General features: G+C 42.4%; 2 protein-coding genes across 5 annotated transcripts; one reads left to right on the forward strand and one right to left on the reverse strand.

The window, feature by feature from the left end:
* The first annotated feature begins 466 nt into the window (after positions 1-466).
* On the forward strand, positions 467-6,897 carry LOC308387400 (uncharacterized protein). Its single transcript, XM_080867409.1, has one exon. It carries the CDS (start codon positions 1,034-1,036, stop codon positions 4,163-4,165), a length of 3,132 nt encoding a protein of 1,043 aa, XP_080723535.1. The 5' UTR covers positions 467-1,033; the 3' UTR covers positions 4,166-6,897.
* A 217-nt stretch (positions 6,898-7,114) lies between these two features.
* Positions 7,115-22,859, reverse strand: phldb2a (pleckstrin homology-like domain, family B, member 2a). 4 transcript variants are annotated; one of them, XM_080867464.1, is made up of 17 exons: positions 22,722-22,859; positions 20,181-20,255; positions 18,388-19,337; positions 17,922-18,254; positions 14,148-14,282; positions 13,386-13,523; positions 13,018-13,164; positions 12,121-12,231; positions 11,952-12,041; positions 11,725-11,862; positions 10,940-11,039; positions 9,803-9,998; positions 9,610-9,700; positions 9,377-9,523; positions 9,037-9,256; positions 8,813-8,898; positions 7,115-8,651 (listed from the first exon to the last, which is right to left on the reverse strand). In XM_080867464.1, the coding sequence occupies exons 2-17, from the start codon at positions 20,233-20,235 to the stop codon at positions 8,511-8,513; spliced, it is 3,078 nt and encodes a 1,025-aa protein (XP_080723590.1). In that variant the 5' UTR covers positions 20,236-20,255; positions 22,722-22,859; the 3' UTR covers positions 7,115-8,510. The 4 variants fall into 4 exon arrangements, with proteins under 4 accessions (XP_080723590.1, XP_080723588.1, XP_080723589.1 ...); XM_080867462.1 differs by having other exon boundaries at positions 9,377-9,527; positions 9,608-9,700; XM_080867463.1 differs by having other exon boundaries at positions 9,803-10,001.
* Between the last annotated feature and the right edge of the window lie 589 nt (positions 22,860-23,448).

The following is a 23,448-nucleotide window of genomic DNA, read 5'->3' on the forward strand; positions in this document are numbered from 1 at the left end:
CATAAATATACATCATTTGCAAATTAGAAAAGGCATGCAGGTCTATATAACTCAGGGCCATCACACAGATTTAAATGTTGAATTAGCAGTTGCTTCACAGAGTTTAATGCCCCCCTTTTTCTCGCTATCTCAAAAATCTGGTGGTGACTCTGTCAAGACGCTCAAAAGGTCATACCAACAAGCCCGAGTTTTCAGTGGGATTTTAAAAAACTTAAAAAATTAGCCACCACTAAAAAATATGAATAAAATAAAAAAGGATTACAGTTGGTTCAATGTTTTCTAAAAGGTGTTACAAATATGCTTTTTGAACACATATCCAACACATTAGATGAAAAGAAAAAGAAAGGCAAATAATATGCTAATTATATTCTAAGATTATTGCTCTTTATTATTATTAATAGACGTCAATTTCTATTCATAAATCACAGCTTCATGACACATTTAACAGACTGGTGAGAGTTGCGGTGATGCAGATGATTGAAATGAGGCCAGTTTATTTAGAATTAAGGCAAATCCACAGCACAAACCAATTATTAGGCTGCATGTAGAGGTAGCGCTGCCCTAATCTGGATGAGACGTTTTATATAAAGCCAGATCATTGAGAATTGAAAATGTGGCCCTATTAATGGAGCATTTGTCTTTGCTGTTTATATAAACAGAGTCATCAGACAGGAAGAGAGGAAGAGAAAGCTATGTTCAGGGTGGGTTGATGACAGCCCCTGGCTCTGCATTGCTGACGAAAGCTGCTTAGCCCCTCAGTTGCTATGGCAACCAGGGAGGGCAGCCAGACAAAAATGAGCCAAAGGGGAGGGGCTTTTGAGGGAGAAATAGAGGAGAAAGGGCTGGATGGGAAAGAAAGACGGAGGGAGGGATACGGACAAGTGATAAAGAAACACTGAGAGCAGAGGAGGTAGCGCAAGGCTACACACGGAGAAAAAGGTCTGGATATAAATGCTCCATCACTGGCTGGGGAATAAAATCTGCAGCAGCTGACAGGAGGATTTAAAAACAAAAAGGGGGACGCAGAGAGAAGATGGACGTACAAACGGAGAACATGGACCCCCCACCTTGTGAATCGCAGCCAAGTGGAAAAATCAGAAAAGGATTCAAGCTGTTTGGCAAACGCAAGCCAGGTAACATCTTTTCTATTCGAAGCAAAGGAGATGGAAACAACAAGTCACCTGTTCACAGGAGCAAAACACTAGATGGATTATCAGAGAGTCCTGCGCCAGATTCTGAGCAGGAGCCGGACAAGGAAAAGGGACAGGAGGTGAGCGAGGCAGAGAAGGAGCAGGCAGAGGAGGAGCAACTCGGCGAAGATGGTGTTCTGGCTGCCGCCCCTGCTCGCAACTCGGTTTCTTCAGCCAGCTCAGCCAAGTCTCTCAGCTTCCTGTCACTGCTGAGGGGTGGCAGGAGGGGAGTGGGGGACCGCCGAGTCCACACCGTGTCCCAGCCAGTGGGTCGCCAGCGTCGTGGGCTGAAGGGTCTCTTTGGAAATGTTAAGTTCAAATCGAAAGATAAAGAGGAGAAGGAGGAACTCCCTCCTAGTCCGCTCCTCATGTCATCCCGTGCCAACAGTGTTGAAATCATCAAAGAGGACCTCACCCTCACACCCAAATCCCAGCCTCGCTCTCTGGACAGCCCTGAAACAGAGAGGCGTGAGCACGTCAAGAGTGCAACAACTCTGGACAGTGCAACCCCATCCCCACCAGAGACTGCAACTTCCCAGGTAACAACAAGCAATGTGAGTAAAACTCATGAAAATGTAGCGCCGTCGCCCACCCATGAGCCACCACTGGTGCCCGGGGACACCAGCCTGAGCTCGTTGCTTGCGGACATCTCGTCTCTCCTGACTTTTGACTCCATCACAGGGGGTGGGGACATCATGGCTGATGTGGAAGCAGAGTGGGGGAAAGCGAGCAGTGCTATCAGCGCTGTGGTGACTGAGGTCACGCCAACATCCACATCTCCCTTCTCCAAACCCACTATCTCCTCTCCGCTGAGTCCCACAAAAGTCAGCACTGCTTCCACAGCAAAACCTTCTCATGTAGCCGTCCCCACTGCCACTTCACCCCAACCCTTTACTGCACTGTCGAAGGCAACTACAACCTCTTCTCCCATTTCCAAGCCAAGCACCACCCCCACAACTTTCACCAAATCTTCCACTCTGACAACTCCCTCAGTCAAACTGAGCTCAGACTCTACTCCAGCCTCTGAGCCTTCTGTCAGCGCTAAAACCATCACAGCTCTGGCGCCAACTACAACAAAACCCTTAGCGTTTCCTGTAACTTCAACAAACCTTTCAGCTCCAACGTCTTCCTTTGTGATTACAAGTAAATCTACAGTGATGTCCATCTCTACAGCAACCACAGCTCCTCCAAACACCCCAGCCTCTGTAGTAAAGGCTCCCTCATTTAGTCCAGTTCTTACCTCTACAGCTAGCAAACTGGCTTCACAGACTGTACTGCCTCCTCAAACTACTACTTCTGTAAGTAAACCCAGTCTTGTAGCTACTTCACCCCCCGTCTCCACCAAACCCTCATCAATAACCCACAGCCCACCCATCCCTGTTGCTATCTCCCAGCCTCCCCCTGCTAAGTCAAATTCAATTAGCACTTCCTGCAAACCTTCTCTAATCTCAGTTACAGTAGACTCTAAAACCCCAGTGACAGCATCACCAGCCTGCACAGTTACAACAAAACCATCTTCTCCTGACCCGGGTACTCTCTCTAAAACAGCAGCTCCCACATCAGCTGCAACCTCAGCCTCTGCATCTGGGGCCCTTTTCAAGCCTACACTCACCTCCACCCTCACAGAACAAAATAAAAGCCCTCCCTCACATGTAACTGCTCCTGATATCTGTCCTCCCACAGCTAAAACCCAACCCAGCCCTGCATCTATAACAACTCCAGCTTCAGTTTCTTCAGCTAAGCTTCCTCCTGCGACTAAACCCACCTCTGCCTCGGTCTTGTTAGATAAAACGCCCCCTACTCTCGCACCAATTCCAGCACTTGCTACTCATGCAGCAGTTTCTACAGCATCTACTGCTCTGGGTCATATTCCAGTTTCTTTATCTAAAGATCAACCTGCTCCTGCTCAACCGCAAATTTCCCAATCTAAAACCCCTCCTGCCCCTGTTCAAGTCCCACTTTCTGTCTGTAAAGATCAGCCTGCTCCAGCTCAGATGGAGGGTCCTCAATCTAAAACCCCTCCTGCCCCAGCTCAGCCCCCAGTTACTGTATATAAAGATCTGGCCGCTCCAGCTCAAAAAGAAGTCCCTCAATCCAAACCCCCTCCCACCCCTGTTCAAATCCCAGCATCTGCATGTAAAGATCCATCTGCTCCAGCCCAACAGGAGGTTTTTCAATCAAAACCCCCACCTGCCCTGGCTAAAATCCCAGTTTCTGTATCTTCTGACTCTCCTGCCCCAATTTCTGTAGCCAAACCACTTTCTACTTCTGGTCAGATTCCAGTTTCTCAGCCAAAAGCCCACCCTGTACCTCCTGGTGCTCCTTGCCCTGTCACTTCTCTTCCTCCTACCCCTAAACCTCAGCCAAGTGAAGCTGCAGCCTCTGCTAAGTCTAGTGGAAGTGGACTAGCAACAGTGGATAGCCAATTGGCTAGTCCAAATGGCACAAATGGGGAGGGTGTGAAGACTGCACCGTGTAAAACCGAAGAACCACATAAGGAGTCGCGAACAAGCCTCCAAGAGCCCCCCAGAGAAAAGAGAACACAAGCCAAAGCATCAGGGCTGAGCAAAATCCCTGTCGTGGGAGGAAGCAGAGTGGGCAGGCTACCTGTCCGGGACAGCCAGCAACATGCTGATGAGGAATCAAACAGAAATCCGCCCACACCCGTGCTAGAAGAAGAAAGACCCCATTTTAACTCACATGATGCAGGAAACAAAGATAAAATCAGTGCTGCAGAAGCCACCTCAAAACACACCCAGGAGGACAGTCAGCACCCCCAACACCAGAAAGTTCTCACCAGTTCAGCGCGTGATTCAAAGATCCCCGTGAAGCACGGTGCACAGACTCACTCTGCCTCCCAAGTCCCTCAGACTAAAGAACCCCCTCGCACTAAGATACCCGTGTCCAAGGTTCCTGTCCGCAGAGCTGGTACTAAACCTGCAGCCACAGGTGGCAGCGCCCAGATAAGGAAATAAGACAGTGGATTGAATCAGTCGACTGCAGATTACTGCTCTGACTGCAACTTTTTTCCAACATCACGATTTTTTAAACTTTGCATTCTATACTGTAAACCCTGGCTGGTCTTTCTGTCATCTCTTGGCTTCACTACTTCATAAGCAACAAGAACAGAGTCAAGGAAACTGACAGCACTCAAGCACAAAACATCCCCGTGGGCAGCTGAAGCAACAAGCCCGGCTCTTTGGTGCTGAGCCACCCTAGACATGCACTCAGGAAAGGTTCGGGGTCACACCTGAACACAAAGCAGCATCGGTAACAAAGGATGAGCGAGATAAAAGGTCATAGGAACACAGTCTGTCTCTCTCTCTCTCACACACACACACACACACCCTTTCAACATGGGCGAGTGCCTTTTTGAGGGTGCTTTTCCTACAGACTGTCAGAATTTTTTCAGTCTTTTCTACAGTACTTTTAACTTTTGTTACTCCCACTTTTTGTAGGAACCTTCAAGTCTTTTTTGTCTTTCTTTTCAGCAAGTCTCTTTGATAATAACCAATCCCTTTACCTTTTATTTATGCCAGGAGATGAACCGCAGGAGCTCTATAGATAAATGCAACAACCAAATTTTACATTCCACACCTTTCTCTGGATGTATGTAGCAGAAAAAAAACATGCCATGAAGTTTTTGCACAATATGTTGAACTGTACAGCGCCCGTGTGTCCACCTGCTCATATGTAACATACTCAGATCTCACTGTGAACTATGGGAGGGGCTGTGGTTTGAAAGAGTGGAAATTACTCCTCGCAATGAAATTGACAGTGGAGAGCAGCCATTAAAAATGGCATTGTGGACAGAAAGGATGGTGGGATGAGATCTCCAGCTCATGAACTGGCACATCTTTATTCATGTCCCAGTTATACTCGGATGAGAACAGCATCTCTGTGTAGAGACTCATCTATGTTGTCCTGTTTCCTATTTAATCAATAAAACAATATGAGTACCTAACATGTGGGATCTGTCTAAGTTGTGAACTGCACACCGTTTTTCATACTGTTGTAGTTTTAACATGGGGAGATACGAACACATGCCTGCAAATAACTCGGATTATATGGAAGGAACATGTAAATCTGAAATATAAGTAAAGGCTAAGAATCAGAGCAAAGAGAAGGAGTAATATTATATATTTTCCCTGACTGATCTTCACCATCTTACATGCAGCCAAGTCTCAGCTTGTCCTCACAGACACATCATTCCAGCGTCATCCACACTCCAAGCTCACTGACCTGAATAGTGAGCACATGAATGCCAGCTGAGCCAGGCCAATCAGCTGCGAGGGAAAACGCTTAACATGCATAGCCTACCTTATTATCAAAGGGAAAAGGGTCTGGGAATGTGTGTCATTGCTATTCTTAGTGTAAAAACATACCTAATGGACATGCTGAATGATTCCACTCTGACTGAGTCGATGATTTGCTTTGGAGTTTAATATCACTGCTGATAATTTTATTACCAAACAAAAAGGAGGAATGAGCAACAAAGATCATTTATTAATGTTGCACGGAGACAGAAAATGCAAGAAAAATTTGACTGGTTAATAGCAGATGAAGTTAAAACCCCAGGTTAAGGATGGGAAACTGATCTGAGTCATGGGATGATGTTAAGAGGACTGTTGCGTTACGAAGAGGGAGCAAAGCCTGAATGTTCTTTTGATTTACAAAATGAGGATTGCAGAGGTGACACAAAAAGACCTCTGTTTGATTTTGAAAGCCAGAGGGCGCAGGCCGAGAAGAGAAAAACACGAGGATTGCACCACATCAGGTGTCGATGCAGGCTATCCAGGGCAACACGTCTCCCTGAGAAAGGAACAGTTGCTCCCTAAGGCCCTGAGCCAACACATGTTTGCTTCCTGGCATAACACCTGCACACTGAGATGTAAACACTCAAATAAATGTCTGTAGATTTATAATCACGTCTGTCTGAGGAGGTATTGAGTTGCAGGCTCGCACTGTGCCACAAGGTAATAACGACATTATGCTCTCCATCACTGGAAAACACTGGTGAGATCCTGTGTACGTGAATGCTGCTTTGTGTCAGCATCCATTCACATGATTATCCAGCAGTCTGGATTTCATACTGTAAGTGAGAAAGATAACAGCCGAGAGCACCGCGCAACAACGGTGTGCGTGTGTGTTAGTGGAAAATACTTTTATGCTATGTTGTATGATCTGTCTCCGCAGTGTTTATACAGATTGTTTTGTCTGTTTCCGTGCACACAGTCTCGCTATCTCTGAAGACAGGCCCCCCCGCCCCAATTATTTAACACAAACTACAGCAGCCATAATGCACCGAGGCCAACCTGGCTTTCTGTGGCGTGTCTGTGTTTGTGTGTCTGTTTCTGCCTCTGGAGAGGCTACGTGCCTCTTTAGAACCTAATTTAGCATGCTTCATTCTTTGTTTCCATGCCAACCCCACTAGGTCAACCAATAAAAGGCTGTGGTATTGGAAGGCGGGGTTTCAAACATGAGTGCGTTAATGAGCACATGAACAGCACATAAGACCAGTTATTAGATGCTATAAGGTTTAAAATTGAATTACACTAAGTTATTTAGTGGAATATAATATATTATATCCTATATAATTATTTTTTTTAGCACCAAAAAAAATTTATGGCACAATTTCTGAACTTTAAGTGACATTCTGGAGGCATTAGCAGTATATCTGCAACAGCTGTGTTGTGTTCCAATATTATCTTCTCATATTTGTTCCTTTATGTATTTATTTACAGGTGCTAATTGCAATACACACGTTTCATTTGTTTGCCTTTTCTAAATCTCCTTTGTATTTGAAAACCATTCACTTTTTTGGTTTCTTATCAGTTTGGTTCACATGCTCATTACTGTGTAAGCTGCATGTACTGTAGCGACGCAAGAAATGATATACCTTTAACAATACGACTGATGATCAGAATTATTTATTTATCACACACGTTGAGTATAAAAATCTGTAGCATAGAGTTACTGTTAATAAACAAAATATAAAATATGAAGTGTATTCAAAAATATAGATGTATATATGTATATATAAATGCAGTAATTTCGGGGGTTTCAAGGCTTATGTTTCACACAGTGCACAACAGCACAAGGATGAGATGTTTACCTGGCAAACGCCTCTGGTCACAGAGAGACATCAACCAAAAAAGCAACAACTTCACCTGCAACACTGTCAGCTCTGCAGCCTGATCTGCACTCTACAGTGAGCCCTGCAGTCTGTAACCCGACAGCTCGTCACCTGGTGTGACAGTGATCTTTGATTATCAAACACAGCCAGAGAATACGTCAAATATTAAACACATTAAAAAAATCGTTTTGCTTTCTAGATGACAACCTCTGTCATTTGTTTTAGCACGATAAACTAGGCTTTACAAGTAAACAGATTAGATTGAACATGTAGATTATTAAAGCTTTCAATAATTACTCATATATACTAAGTGACTTTGGCCAGAGCAGATTACGTCATTCCAGTCTGAGGGCTCGCTGAGGACCTCTGCTGGTGAAAATGCAGATATGAAAGGTGTGAGGAACGTGGGTGATGCAGCACATACAGCATCACTGCTGCACGACATGGCTTCATTCACGTCAGGCCTGCAGCCACAGCTACAGACAGAGGAATCTAACTGCACTGTGGTCATTTTCTGCCTCTAGGAGTCAAATATTTGCCTAAAACTGCTAATAACTTAAAACAATAAAGTCACAAAGTGCGTACGATAATCCTTCACAAATTTAATTTGCATGTGTGAAGAAAAATGGTTTGTTCGTTTAAATGGAAGTGACCCACACGTAAGCATAAGTGAGCTTACGCTGGCAGCAGCATTCAAAGTGACTGGCTTTAAAATGCAGTATGCTAATAATTGAATATTAGTGACGATATCGAAGTAATACATCAGAGTCGACATTCAGAGGAAAAAAATTTCAGTCTGACTAAAGGCGAGTGCAACCAGACTGCAGGTGGAAGAAAGCAAGAGGTGGCCACAGTTTACAGGAAGCTGTTGGACAGCCATACATCTGTAGTGAAGCAGCATTAGGGTGTACCGCAGTTTAGAAGGGTAGCTGATTAAACAGGAAGAGCGTACTGCGGAAAGAAAAACTGGAAAATGCAACAGCTACAGTTTTAAGTGCTGAAAGAAGTAAACAGCTTGATTATGAAACTATCATGCCACTTCTTTTGATCTACTTATACAAGATTACATTACAAAGTCTGTATTTGAGCAGAAGTTATGCTCAAGCTCATTTGTAGACAACTTCAAGTGTAAACTGAAGCTTAAATTTTTTTAGGTAACCTAGCAAACAATAATTGTAGCTCTGTTAGACCATGAAGTGCATGTGTCCTTCAGCACCGGTTACAATAACATCCATCCAGATACGCATGGCTTCAGGGGACGGAGCCACCATGTAGTACACCCGATCGTGGGTCTTCACACTGAAGGTCAGCGAGGGGTTGGGGCTCTTGTGTGTGTAAGTGAATGTCATTTTTGAGAAAAAAGTCAAATAATATAGAGTAAAGGAGAGGGGGAGGAGAAAAAAAGGACAAACAGGTGTCAATACTATACAATGCCACGTGGTAAAATGCCACGGATACACAAACACACGCATGTAAACGGACTCACTTTGTGTGCATTCTTTAAATGGTCATAGTACACCTCCTCTATGGCTTGGAAGTAAATGACGCCTTTCATCTTGGTCTCGTGTTTGTCTGCAGCCGGGAGTATAAACAGAACTGCTGTGTCAAAGTATCCTAGCGTAGCTCAAAGTTAGCAGCCATTGCTGCAGCAACTTTGTCGCACCAAAAAAGCTGCACATCAAAGTAGAGACGTAAAAGAAAGATACTCACCTGCATAGTAAGTGAGTGTCCTGCGATTGTGGTCAAAGACAAACCAGCGCTTCTTCCACGTCTTGATCTTTCCTCCCATTTTGACGAGGAACCCGCGACAGGTTTTGTCAGTGATGGCCAGATGGAAGCAGGCGTCTGGGTTGTGTCCGGCTGCTTCAATGTGGCCGTGAAGATCAAAGTCGTCTTTTCTTACTGGGTGGTATCTTGTCAACAGTCGGGACTGCGATAAAATTAGATGAAAGTAGACATTTTACTCGTCTTTATCTGAAATGTAGTTACACAAAGCTAATGTGAACTACAGATTGGATTTCAACATCTTCTCGTGAGTTTTTATGAATACCTGTGATCTCTGCTTCTCTCTGAGCTTCACCTCTCTCTCCACAAGCTTCTGTCTCCTGCTTGTTTCCTCTTGCAGCCGTTTCTCCAGTTCCTCTCTTCTTCTCCTCTCCTCCTCCAGAGCCTGCCTGCGTATCTCCATCTCCCGCTCCTGCACATGTAAGTAAATTACATTTATAATAAAATGCACACATCCGACATGCAAGGTTACAATTTAGGTTAGATTTGGCTCAGTACTCGATGCTCGAGGAGTCTCAGCTTCTCGGCCTGGGCCTCGCGGAGCAAACGCTCCATCTCTTCAATCTTTGCCATATTGGAGGTACTGGCACTGATAATAAATGGAAAATACAAGCTGTCAGTAACAAATAGACTATCAAAGAAAGAAGAAACTTCCTTTGATGTGTAGCTCATCGTGTTTCCTGTCTCTAACCTTGAGATGTTGTCTGGGGAGCAGGCAGAGAAGCTGGTTTCCAGGCTGTCAGAGCTGTCCACGCTGATGGTGTCTGACGTCTGGCTGTTGTCCGGGTAAGAGAAAGAGTCCAGGAAGACGTTGGGCTCAGAGACCAACCTGTTGCAAAAATCACTCTGTCTTTGCCTGTCTTCATTTACTTGTGCGTGGCTGTTGCCTGCTGACAGAAGAAAATATTAAAATAACAAACTGAAAATACCATCAGGACACATGTTTGTTAACAGACAAAATCACATCCAAAGAGCTGCAATGCATTAACTACATGGCCAAACAGGATTAGGTCTTATAAAAACAGAGTAATCAGAGTAAAAATAGGCAATTGCACAGGTTACCTGGTGGTAACCTAACAAATGTGGTCTGACTCAGACTGCCTGTAATCATTCTCAGACAGTTTGGCAAAGGCTTGCAAATAATTGCTGTCTAATTTGTAAATGCAGACAGATTGCCAGCACGTTGCAATCAATCTAAGTCAGTCTGTGCTGATGAGTGCAGCTTGTCTGTGACGTATCGTTGCAGTATTGCACTTGGCTCAACTCGTTGTATTCTGGTTATATTCCTATATAAAAGCAAGCTTGCTGAGCTCCTGAGTCCTTTTATAGTTAACCTGTCCCCATCACTACTTGTAGATGAATTTCTTTTTCAAATCTATGAGGTTCTGGCAGAATGTAGGTAGTAAGTGTAACATATTTACAATTTTTGATGTGCCATAACTGCCAACTCGACCCCATTCAAAGGCAAACTGAGAGCAGACAGACTGCATCTTATGATTATTTTATCACTGTCTTGATGCAAAAAATTGCAAAAATGCTGTAATTTCGGTTTTTTCATTAAAGAGATTTGCATTTGTTTCTTGATTTGAAACAAGCAAAGCTAAAAATCCCAATTTTCTTTCTTGTATAATGTAGCGTTTCTGTTCTGTGTTTTTTTTTAACATCAGTTTTAGACTAAATGTATCTTGCTTTGTGCAGTGACACAGATTTTCAAAGGACCACAGCATTTCCTGACCTCACAGTCATACAGCCCCAGGAGCAGAGCCGATCTACTACTACAACTACTACCAAGAGGTTGACACAGATGAGACGGGACAGTGTGACTCACTCTTGGGCAAGCGGCGAAGGTTCACCTCCCGAGGGGAGAAGCAGAAGCCTTGTGGGATGACACTGCCACAGCTTGAGCTTTGGGACAAAGGAAGGTGAGGCTGAGAGGGGAAACAAGAGCACACGTGCTGTTTAGGACTGCATTGTATAGCTGTATATCTCAGATTTCTGTAAAGTTATTTATTTCATATTCTGTATAGTTTTTCATATTTTTATTTCCTGTTCATATCCTGTACATAGCTTGTACTCACTACAGCCTGTACATACCTATAGTTATAGAATATTTACAACATACTTCATACCGTGTACATTATAACATACCATAATAGACCCATTTCTGTAATATACTTACATATCTATATTATTGCTAATATATATTGTAATATATCTATATCACTAAAGCACTTCTGGATGGATGCAAACTGCATTTCGTTGCCCTGTACCTGTGCATGTGCAATGACAATAAAGTTGAATTCTATTCTATTCATTCTTCAACATTTACAGAAATGCAAACTTCATGAGCTGGATGGATGTTGCAACCCAGACTGAAACTGAGAATTCCTGTTTGGGTGGATCATTCTCAAGGGATAAACAAATAACTAGGGCAAAGCATCTGCAGGCCAGAATCTCCATGAGCACAATCATTTTGAAAGTACCACTGCAAATGTTTTAAAAAGTCGACATGCTAAGTGCTCTTTAACATAGCAGACTGAGGGAGCAAGCATTAACTTCCAGTTTGAGCCAACCTTTTCCGTCTGCTCAGATTTTCTGAAAAAACCTAAAGACCTTTGGAGGAAGCGTGCGTCCGAGGGATCTGCCATAAGTGGTGAGCAGCTGCTGGCTCCTTTTATGAGGTTGACTGTCATTTGGATGTGATGAATTTTCCTTGCTGCTTCTCCGTCTTTCCTTCAGAGTGTGCAAGTGCTGCACAGAAATCAGAGCAATGAAAAGGAGAAATAGGATTTTTAATATTAAAAACCTAAAGCTGCACTGTTTGTGCCACTGACTCCTACCTCTTTGAAGGCCACAGGATTGTTAGCGAAGGTCTGCCCCTCAGACAGCTCTGCATACTTTCCTTCCAAAGACACCAATTTCTCTCTCTCCTGCAGACATGAGGCACTCTTTAAGTAAATAAAACCGAAGGCTGTGTTTACAATTGTAACATTCAGAGAATTTTCAAACCTTCTGAAGCATGACGAGCAAATTGTTCTTCTCTCTCTGGAAATTCTCCCGTTCCTGCTGAGCCTGTAAAGTAATCTGAGATGACTGTTTCTTGAGCGTCATGAGTCTTTCCTGTGAGAAATAAGGAGCGCAGCATTAGTACACATTACATATGTCAGCGTTCACAAAGCGCGAGGCAGAACAACGCGGTAAAAATAAAAAGCAATGCAGAGATATTGAGAAAGTAAGGCAGAAAATTCTAATAAAGGCAGTTCAGTTTCTGGGATATACTACACCCTCTTTATAAGCAAATATCTTTACCCAGTTCCTGTGCCCTTTCTGGGTTTTGATACTCAATAAAAAAAAGTGTTCAGTTGGCCTTAAGCATTGCATGCTTACCATTGATGGTTTCCTGCAATTAGTTCATGCTTTGTGCTGCAAATCTCATAATTTTGAAGCTTTATTTTCATGCAAAACCTGCAGTAAGATTAATGACAACAGACCACAGTGTAGTAAATTCAACAAAAATACAGAAAAAAAAGCAAATTTACAATCATCACTAAAAAACATGTTTGCTTTTTACCTTCCATTGTGTAAAAATGCACTTTTTAAAGTCACTATTCATTATGTGTATATAATATCTGTAACAGAGTCCCTCTAGAAAAATTATATAAAATGTTTTTTTTTAAAGAAGCCGTGCTATTTGATAGTGTCCATATTCCTGTGTAGGCCAGACTTAAAAATTGCACACCCTAAAGATCTGAGTTAAGTTTAACATCTTGTTAGGATTAATTCTGCCACAGTGCTCCAGTTATTAAAGTTACTGAAGAAAAATACAGGTTAGGGTGTTACGATGTTGGGTGAGTTATACATGCACCACATGCAGCATGCACACTTCTATAACTTCACATGTTGTACCTTGCGGGTGACAGTAAGGCGCTGACAGTCTGCGATCTCTCGCAGCAGCTCTTGGCCCTGATTCTCTTTTTCCTCGTCCTGCTTAATTTCTCTCTCCAGCTTCTGAAACTCCAAGTCCTCCAAACTTTTTGACTGCTCCTCAGTCTCCTGAGGAGCAACCAGGAAACATAAAAATTCAAACCATGTGAAAGAGTAAAACTTTGGGTAAACTGCCTTAACAGAAATCTATGAATATACAAAGTATAGTTGTTGTTTTTTAGCTCAGTATACTGAAATCCTAATTAGTGGAATACTAGAAAAATACTTCTCAGATTTCATAACAAACCTAACCCTAGGAAATAATTCACTGCATTTCTTGTCATTTTTACCTGTGACTTCTCAGTGTGGTTCATTTTCTCAACATTGTGAATTTTTCCCTTGAGCTGCTCCAGAAGCTCCTTATCCCTCTGCAGCTGGGCCATCTCCGACTCTTGTTCTCCTTCCAGCAGAGCACACTCCACCTCCATCTGCAAGAAGTAGCAACGCAAGGGTGACAATATCCCTTTGGACTCATTTTTGGACTAGTGCACCGAATAGGACATTCGCAGGATTTCAGCATGATGCTCGCTTCATCAGTTTTTAATCTGTGGAGCCTGAGTTAACTTACAACTTTATTATTTCTAATCAGCAATGATTACTCTTCCATTGATACTTTCCAATGAGCTTTTCTTAATAACACCTAGTTTTAAATGTAGAAAGCCCACAGCAGGGTGTTTTCCATCTTTATCTGTGACCCTGACCATCCAGCAGTTATAAAGTCACCAGTTTTTAATTCTCACTGAGTCTCACAAACACCTAACACTTTTATTTAAGATTCATTTACCTGCTTGTATAGAATTAAAACATGTGTCCTCCCAACTAAAAGTACCCTGCAGTCGACCTCCATGGATATATCCCGTATTGTCATGCTGCTCCATCAACACTCCAGCAATTAAATAGAGTATTATATGTGTATAGAGCAATCAAAAGGAGTATTATATGTGCACATGTCTTCGTCTGAAAGGTTCTTTCATCTCCAGAAAAGCGGATTAGCTAAATATTTTAAAATGAAGAACAAACTATTCGTGTTTGTGCTGCACTGTGCCGTCTACCTCTCGAAGAGACTCCTCCATCTGGTTGTCCAGGTCTTTGATCTTCTGCTCGAGCTCTTCTATGTTATTCAAAACTTGGATTCTTTCTTCCTCTATGTGCGTTACTTCCTGTTTCAGCTGCACGCTCTCCAAAGCCTGTAACGACATCAGGAACGCAGATAAATGCTCGGCTCTCCAGGAGGCTGCGCATTGTGTAAGTACAAATATACAAACAAAGGTCCCCGATCAAATGGAAAAAGAGACTTTATGCAATTACACAAAAAACAACAGCTCTCTTTTTGCTGTGTAAATTATGCTGATATACTTTGCCTCCGTGCAGAATCAGGTTTTATTGAATTAGACGACAGCAGCTGCTGTTTTAACTCATCCAAGCTGGATCAGTGACAGCAGGGATTCTTTTCCGCTGGCCGTAATGGAAATCTCTATCAGTGCACTTCACCACCACTCATGCTAAAGCACTCCCACATACTGCACCATCGACCACCACCCTGCAAACACTCATTCACAGTCATATGTAGGTGTATTCGAGACATCCTGTAATATCAGTAATATCAGGTATTCTTCCCTTAAGGACCTATGTTGATTTTTTTCTCTGGACAGATGCTCATGTGAACAACAGCTCTAGTTTTCCAGATGGGTTGTGAGTGCTCTCTTTTCACTGCACACAAAGCTCTGAGGAATGCAGGAGATGGCAGAGAGGGTATTTGGAGTCTGTAAACCTCTGTCACGACTGATACATAGCAGAAAATAATAGCATCAACTTGGAAACCTAATTTTATAACCGTGTGTTTACATGACAGCTGGATCTGCTACATTACCTGGGTTAATTATAATTACATTTTTTTGGAACATCTTCCATCCATTTATCCTCAGCAGAAAGTTCAAAACATCTGGAAAAACGCATGGCTCTGCCACACATATACACTAGCATTCTTCCAATCACACAACTGCACAGAGCTGCGCACACACACTCACACACACACATATGCGCATGCTAATGCTCTGTGGGATAAAGTCATTTCCTGTCTCTCCCCCCCAACAATTTGAATGACTGAAACAAAACTAGGACTTCTTCATTAAAACCAGACACAACCCTAGGTTGTTGCTGCTCGAGAGTGGAAAAGAAACTGGCCTAGTGGTCTGGCTGGGAGCCTAAACTCCAGTATTTGATATATTTGATTTCTTTTATATTTGTACCTTAAACATGTTCATCTGGTTATTAGTTTGCAACACATTTATAAAATAGTAGTGAGAGAAAAAATCAAAGCTGTGAGAAGATTGTGCGTAACTGTGATTTCTCTGTTTATGTCTGAACAACCCACATAAACATAAACTGAAACTATCAGCACACACTTACAGTAGTTATAATAGAATGCCTAATAGTTGTTATAATTATCCTTCCTTAAAGTTTGGGGGACTGCACACATCATTTTTTAAAGCTCTGACACAATTTTGTCATGCAGTACTGTGCATGTTGGTCTTGATCCACTTACCTATTTCTATATACGTTGCTAGTAAAATGGGAAATAGGTGCAGAAATGTCTGCAAACATATGGCATATAGAAATATAGTACAGACATAAGGCAAAAACAGAGGAAAAGTTCTCCACGCTTCTTGAAGGACATTCAAAGCTCAGAGTTCAGTGTTCAAAGTTGAGAAACCCTGGAGAACTATTCAAAACAGCTCGAGACAACTTTAAATATTACAAGCGAGTCTGGCTCTGTGGAAGCAAAACATAAAGAAATGGGTGGCAGCTCAAAACTTTGACCCACCCCTCATTTCTTTATGTACTCTTTCAACAGAGTTCAAATACAAATATTTGGTCTCTCTAGAAAACTTTAAAACAAGGTTTTAACTGAAGTTTGGAGGAAATGTGGGATGGGAAAACTTGGATTGAAAAAAAAAGCACTCTGATATATAAACGGACAAAGATAAACAAGCAATCAGGAGTCAGATTAACTGCATTCCACAGAAGTGTGTGTTCGCTCCTCAGTCACTGTGAAAGTCATCTAGGAAGTAACCAGGGTAAAGATAAATAGCTTTAGGATCCTTGTCCAAATGTATCACTCATTATTACATCAACAACCTGCAAGAACTTGTTAGTTTATTCTGTTAGTATAAAGTAATACAATTTTTCTCTTTTCACCAAGTGACAAATTTTTAAAGCAAGTGATCAATTTTGATAACAGGTAAATATAGTGAATGGACTGGTTCTTATATAGCGCTTTTCTACTCTTCAGCACTCAAAGCACTTTACACAACTTGTGCATTCATCCAAGCACATTGTTCTAAGTAACATTCACACTCCGATGGATGCATCGGAGAGCAATTTGGGGTTAATATCTTGCCCAAGGATATTTGGCATGCAGACTAGGGGTAAGCCAGGAATCGAACCACCAACCTTCCGGTCAGTAGATGACCTGCTCTACCGCCTGAGCTACAGCCACCCAGTGTGCTTTAAAATTAAGCCGAAGGAAGATGAGGGAGGGAGAGCTCTCTCACCTTTCATTGTGTGGTTACAGTTACTGAGAAGATGAGCTTTTAAGTTCAAATGTACCAGGGGCATGAACGAGTCTTCCAACTGGTTAAAAAGGCCTTTTGCCAACCAACAGTGCTACTTTAGGTTCTGAAGCTATTTCTAATAGACCTTCAGTAAGCTATAGGCTTAGCAACAAAGTTAGCAAAGAAGTAGCGTTAGCAAGTAACAGATAAACATGTAGTTCAATATAAATATTCACATATTTAGGAGATGAGATGCCAAAAAAGATGCACTTTTAAACTTAAAAATTCAAGAGACCAGAAAAATACCCTAAATTTAGCTCCCTCTATGCTTGATAGATAACTGTTTGCTAACTTGTTAGCTAAAAGCCTTAACTCCAAAGGCTAGTTGTGGAGTAACACCAGGAAGCACGCTTAAAAGTAATGGAGATTCAAAGAAAAAAACTTACCAAATTTACCAAATTACAGCAGTAAATTTGCAAGAAACATCTCCCTGACATTCAAGTCCTAGATTTATGAGAAAAATAAATTACCTTACTGCCAAGGTGGGAAATTAATTTTCCCAAACTGGGATTGCTGTGGGGGGCTACATCAATAAACTTATAAAGAGATCAAATTAATACTTAGCAGAACTGAGTCCAGCTTATTGGTGCGGCAGCCACAAGACTCTCAGTTTCTCATGAGGCCCGATGGGAAAATACAAGTTCCCAGCCCTGCTTCACAACCTCATTAATATTTACCACTGGGAAACAGTGAAATCTGCTTACACTTAGTGTGTAAGTGTAGCAGAAGTAGACAAAAGCTATAACTACACCTGAATCAATATAGTTTTTCAGAATATTCATGCAGCGTCTCATTAAAGTGTGGATATGATGCTGACTGCAAATTAGACTTTGGATGTTCATCCACTGTAGGCAATGTGACATTAACTTTATATCATTGTGGGGTAACCCCCACAGTTTGTATGACTCCATACAACCAAAAAACAAAGGAAGTCTTTTCTTATTTATGTAAATTTCTCCTTAGAAAATTCCAGTAGTTTTTCTCTCAGACTCTTCCGACCTCCTGACTACTAGAAGGACAAAACTGTACCACTGAACTCCATCATACATGTTACAAACTACAAGATACTTCAAGAATAATAATGAAAACTGCACAACAACAAGTAGATTTATTCTTTCTGAATACTTCAGTTGATACCATCATTTTCTAGATTATATTATTTCTTTTTCCTAAACTTGTGCTTATAAAAGAGAACGGGTTCTTTGGACTTACTTTGGCTCTGTGATGCATAGAAGGCGAGGGTGCACTGCTGTTGAGACTGATAGCAGGTGAGTGGGATCTGGCCTCTCTATAGCCGCTCTGCTGACGCTGGCTGGCCTGCTGCTCCTCAGAGAGTTGGAAGTCTCTGGCTTTGGCTCCAAAGCAGCTCTCTTGAGCTGTGCTGCTCGGAGAGTCGGAGAACACTGAGTCATCGTCCGACACCTGCAGCTTCTCCAGCTCCTTATTGATCTTCTGCAGGTCAGAAACAGCTGATCCCGCTGGCTCTCTCGCTACCTGTCCCAACTCAGTGCACAGGTTTAAGATGGTCTCTAGACGCTGGCATTCCTGCAGATAATTGATTGATATTTGGTTAAAATTATTCTAGGAAAATATTGAACTGATTACATTTTCAGACAGGTGTATGAATAAATTGTTAAAGTGAAATAAAAGTGCACAAATTTGGGTAAAAAGAACTCACTAATCTCTGCACTTTCTGCTCCCTGAGTCGCTCATCTCTCTGATGCTGGTGGTAGTCTTTGAGCTCCTCTTTGCCATTCAGAGAGGTGATGCTGCCCACCCGTTGTCCCGGACTCAAACCACTCTTCCCAAAGGACAACCTCCTCTCTCCGATGCCCAGATCTAACCCCGTCCCATCAATCTCTACTCCCATAGAGCTCAGAGAGGCCAGGCTAGCCCTCCTGGGTGTGCTGGGCATGCTGGCTGGTACTGTCACATCTGGAGGCTGCTCCAGAGAGGAGAGACTGCGCCGGTTTCCTGCAGAGACCACTCGGTGGGAACCTACTGAGTGGCGTAACGGCAGTGACAGCGCAGGTGGATCTGCTGCATTGTGAAGCCGTGGCAGAGAACGGCTGTGCATACCCAGGCTGTTGAGGGAGCCCGTGGAGTACTTCCTCTGACGGGAGTCTCCTGAAGCTTTGCCCTGTGAGTAGAGCCTGCGGGTCATTCTGGGGCTGGATGGCATACTGGCTGCTCCGCTTTTGACCCTGGGAGAACGTGGTATGGACTCCCCATAAGGGGAGACCATAGAGCTTCCATTTGAGAGAAGCAAGCTGTCTTGGGATTGGTGGCGAGCCTGGGAGTGACGGAGCAAGCCATTAGAGCTTAGCTGGCGATCACCTTGGCGAGGTGACGGCGGCACGCTGTTGCTGGTCATGTAAGAGATGTTTCTAGCGGCAGAAGGGGGACGATCTGTGTTACTGAGGATCGACAGCGGCCTGGTGGGCTGGGTTCCTACAGATGTACTCAAGTACTTGCGGCTGCACTCTGCTGCCCTCAGACTAGCCTCCAGAGCGCTCTTCCTGCGCTGCAGCGTCTCCATGAGTTCCTGTAGCTCGGCTTTCGAGCGGGAGCCCCTCAGCATCGTGCCAGCCACTGAGCCGCCACTGCTGTGCTCAATCTTCACACAGTCTGCAAAAAAGTGAAAATTGAGAGACCATGAAAGCCAGTCTATTTTTGGCCTACATAAGGCAGTCAAGTTAGTTTAAGTACTTCAATACAATAAACAGCAGCTCAGCTTAAAAGAAGGGCTATCACATATGTGCTGAGTAAGTGGGGGGTAGAGAAACCAGCAAAGAATGTACTCTCATACAGTTCTGAGCCCAATACAAACACTGGCTCAATCAGTGGTTAAGTTTCTTCTAAAAATGGAAGAATGCTGGTGGACCAAGACCAGCCAGAATACATCATAGTCTCGGCAGCAAGAGGACACCCAAAATATCTGTGCCAGGGGGGTGGTTCTTGAGTCATGGGTGACCGGACGTTGAATATACAAAATATTAGGGAGTTTGTTTGAGATGAAAGAATGTTCATAACTCCTGCAAAATGAAATAAATAGTGAAGTGCACTGCTTCTCGTGTGAGCTCTCCCTGCATGAATAGCTGCAGTATGACTGCGCTCTTTAGACTCAAATAAAATTCTCAGCATTTTTTCCAGTAGATCAGTGTCTAAATTATAGTCCAGACGTCTGCTCCACAATGCACATTTACTCAGATATCATTTTAAGTGAAACCCAGAAGCTTTGAGGATGGACTGGAAAGACACGGAGCTGCTCCAGGAAAGCTAACCAAATACTCATAGTCCACTTTATTGTGATTCAGCCGACTCTGTTCTCTCCGTAAAGGTGGAAACATATTCCATTCAAATGGCATGTAATAAATATTAAATGTAATTGTATGATGTCATTTCCTGTTAGTGTCGCTTCTGAATAATGTAATTGTAGTAATCAGTAATATGATACAGTTGTTGTTTTACCTGAGCTGTAGCCCAGTGTGGCGACAGCACTCCTTTGGGGAAGCATGCTCTTCATCACATTGATTTAGCTTTGTCCTGTGCATGAAAGGAGAGGCAATCAATATACATCAATGAAAAACCTAAAAAAATAAAAAACAGGAATTTACTATAAACCAGATTCTTCCTTGTGTTAGATACTTTGCATATTTTTCTATGGCTTTTACTGCTGTTTATTTATCTAAATTGTTTTTGAGTAAGTTTCCAGTTTTGGAGATGTTGGCTATAGAAATGTCTTTTGGTGTTCACATAAGAAATCAGGACCCAGCTACTCAAAAAGCTCAAGAAACTTTACTGTAAACAATATCATGTAAACAATATCAGATTGTTACTATCAGGCTTAAATGAGAGCGAGGTGTCCATCATCCATCGGTCAGTCCTCCTAGAAAATTGGTCAAACTTTAATGATGATTTATTTGTCCTGATATGAGGGTTTGGGTAACCAATGACAACAAAACTTACCACTTTCTTTATGGACTTCTTAAATTACTTAACCTGTGACTTTCCACCGAGCATGAACCGGATGAGCTACTAAATCATGGAGACTTTCTTTTTTTTTTCTTTCTGCCACCCACATCTATCCATTAAAAGGAAAGCTTGGCTGAATGGCTAATGTGCAACACGACACCTTATCACTCTCAACGTGCTTTCTTCTGCTGAATAATATGGACGGTGGCTGTATTTTGGTAAAAGAGAAAATAGTTCCTGCTTGCAAAATGTGTGTGAATTATTTATTTATTTAATTTTTTCCCCCCCTTGGCCTGATAGCAACTGATAACTCCAAAATTAACCAGCTAAAGCAATAACTGAGCTCCACAGGTTGAAATTATTTACATTTTTTAAGGTTGGAGGGACTGTATCTTTAATATTTCACGTAAAAAATACAAATTCCACAGAATAAGTCACCACTCTGCTAACTTATCCTTCAAAATGCCAGAAAATAAGGACGTATAAAAACTTTCCTAAAGACTTGAGTATTAAAACAGGTCTAGAGGAAAGTTTTTATGTCTGGCCCTCTGTCACCAATAAAAACCAAATCTGAAAAGCAGTGCCCTGCGTCTTAATCAGTGTTTCAGCCACAGACTCATGACCAGTCATTCACACACAGTTTGAAGTCCAGACTCACTTCATGCTGAATGCACAAAATCAAAAAAAAAAAAAAAAAAAAGAAGTAAAAAATTTGATGGATTATAGGTTTTGACATGTCTTTGAAAAAACATTTAATTGGCTAATTAATGAGTAGATTGGATAATTATATAAACATAATCACACAGCCCTCAATCTCATGCTTTTCCAGTGGGGTGGAGTGGGGGATAAAGATGTGCGCTCTCCTCTGAGGAAAAGAAAAAGGAAGGCAAAAATAAAATATGTTAAATAAAAGAAAGAAATCCATCTTCAAATCCCCTAGCTCCAGGTCATAACTCACAAAGATCACAGAAAAGTAAGGATGTTATTGGTTCTGGTGATACTATCGAGGGATTTTAAAGAGTCAGACGTTTCCTGTATCCACACGCACAGACACAGAGTGAGACAGAGATGGCTGATCCAAGATTTTCTGCTCCTGCTGTCTGGAGGAAGAGGGAGAGTGAGCCTACAGGAAACAGGGTATCCTTTTACACAGTGACACAATCAATCAGTATGAGTTCATTCTCCAGACCTAAAAGAAAAACTGTCTCGTGTCAAGAGCATGAGTTTTTACTGCATTACTCGGGCTGCAGGCCAGCAGGGAGGTGCAGATCATAAACACACAAGGAGATGTAAACAGTTTGAGGAATGACCACTGATAAGCTGGCTTTCATCTAATGTGTGGCAACAAGGAAAGGAATACTTTCACACTGCTTTTTAAGGCCCTAACGTGCTGAAATTGCCGTCGCCTTATGCCTCAGTCATTTTTATTCCCATGCAAGGGAAAAAAGTGAAGGGAAATCCCATGCAGTTAACAATTAGTTTAATTTTCATCTAATTAGAGGGTCTACAAAGAGCCAGAATATAACGTAGAATACGTGTTTTAACATATAGGAAATCTTCAAAGTTTTCTGACCAGCAAACCAAAGCATTAACTTTGAGGTTAAGGTAATATAAAAAGAAGATTTGATTGTATTTTTTATTTTTTGCTATGATAAAAAAAAAAATCATTAAAATGTCCTGATTTCACAGCGCACTGTACCTACAGGGATTGTGGTGAGTAGTCTGGAAACTTGCTGATAACCACTGCTGTTTTTGTCATCTACTTTCTTTGAATAGCGGCAGCATTTTCTGGCAACGTTAAGTTAATAAAGATAAACTTTTTTTTAGCCTACAAGAGTTATTTTTCTTTACACGTTTATTTATTCCAAGCATGTAAAAGCACAGACGCAGACAGATGTACAACAAACAGAAACAACGCGCAACCTTAAGTCTGACACAGCCGCCTGACTTTCCAGGAGCATCACTCTTTGTACCGACCAGCCAGTTTGGCATCTGCTGAAGCGAAATTTGAAGGAAAAGAAAAGAAAAGCGACTGACCTTTGCTTTCTGTCCCCGTTACATACTTATAGGATCTTTTAGTGATGAAGCTGAAGTCCACTCAATCCCTCTCTCTCTCTCTAAAACAGCACACTAAAGTCTTTCCATGACAAAGGACCAGGCTGGAGACCCTCTCCCCTCCCACCCTCAACTCTCCGCTGAAATCCTCCTCCACAGGAGAGAGGGAGAGGTGGGGGGGAGGGGGGGGGAGTGTGTGTTTACTTTCGAGCATCAGACGCGGTTGCTGCCCCTCTCTGGTTAGATAGAGAATTGCTGATGAGCAAGGAGGGATGACAGAAGTGACTCTAGCTGTTTCTGACCTCTGACCTCACAGTGATTATTAATATCATGTTTTCATTATTCCATCGTGGACTCTGAGTGAATTACTGCAAGGCTGCGTTTGTCACGTGGTGGTGCTGATTCTCCACTTTCAAAGTAAAACTAATTAAATGTCCTGCCAGTGGTCTCTGGCCTTCTGCTTACAGAAAATTAGACATTAGGTTTTCAGACAGAGGAGGTTTTTCATAGTGTGCGTTTTCCAAAAAAGAAAAGAGTTACAAAGAAAAAAAATGTTGACTCCTAGATTGTTGTTTCAGCAGTATGTGGAGGCGGGAGGAGGCCCCATTGCTATGCTTGAAACGGGGCCAACCTCACTCCCCCTCCCCAACTAACTGTGCAGGCAAAGGGTGAAAAACCCATTCTGCAACACAGAGCATACCTACTGATT

This window comes from Rhamphochromis sp. 'chilingali', assembly GCF_963969265.1.
Source record: "Rhamphochromis sp. 'chilingali' genome assembly, chromosome: 19".
Lineage (NCBI taxonomy): Eukaryota > Metazoa > Chordata > Actinopteri > Cichliformes > Cichlidae > Rhamphochromis > Rhamphochromis sp. 'chilingali'.

What these genes read in the sequence shown, in the direction of transcription:
- LOC308387400 (XM_080867409.1), top strand. Translation starts at nt 1,034, where the DNA reads ATGGACGTACAAACGGAGAACATGGACCCCCCACCTTGTGAATCGCAG.
- phldb2a (XM_080867461.1), bottom strand. Translation starts at nt 20,235, where the DNA reads ATGAAGAGCATGCTTCCCCAAAGGAGTGCTGTCGCCACACTGGGCTAC. An exon ending in GACGCACGCTTCCTCCAAAG is followed by an intron (nt 11,040 to 11,724) that starts GTCTTTAGGTTT and finishes TTCCCCTCTCAG; the next exon opens with CCTCACCTTCCTTTGTCCCA. An exon ending in TCCCCAGACAACATCTCAAG is followed by an intron (nt 9,701 to 9,802) that starts GTTAGAGACAGG and finishes ATTTATTATCAG; the next exon opens with TGCCAGTACCTCCAATATGG.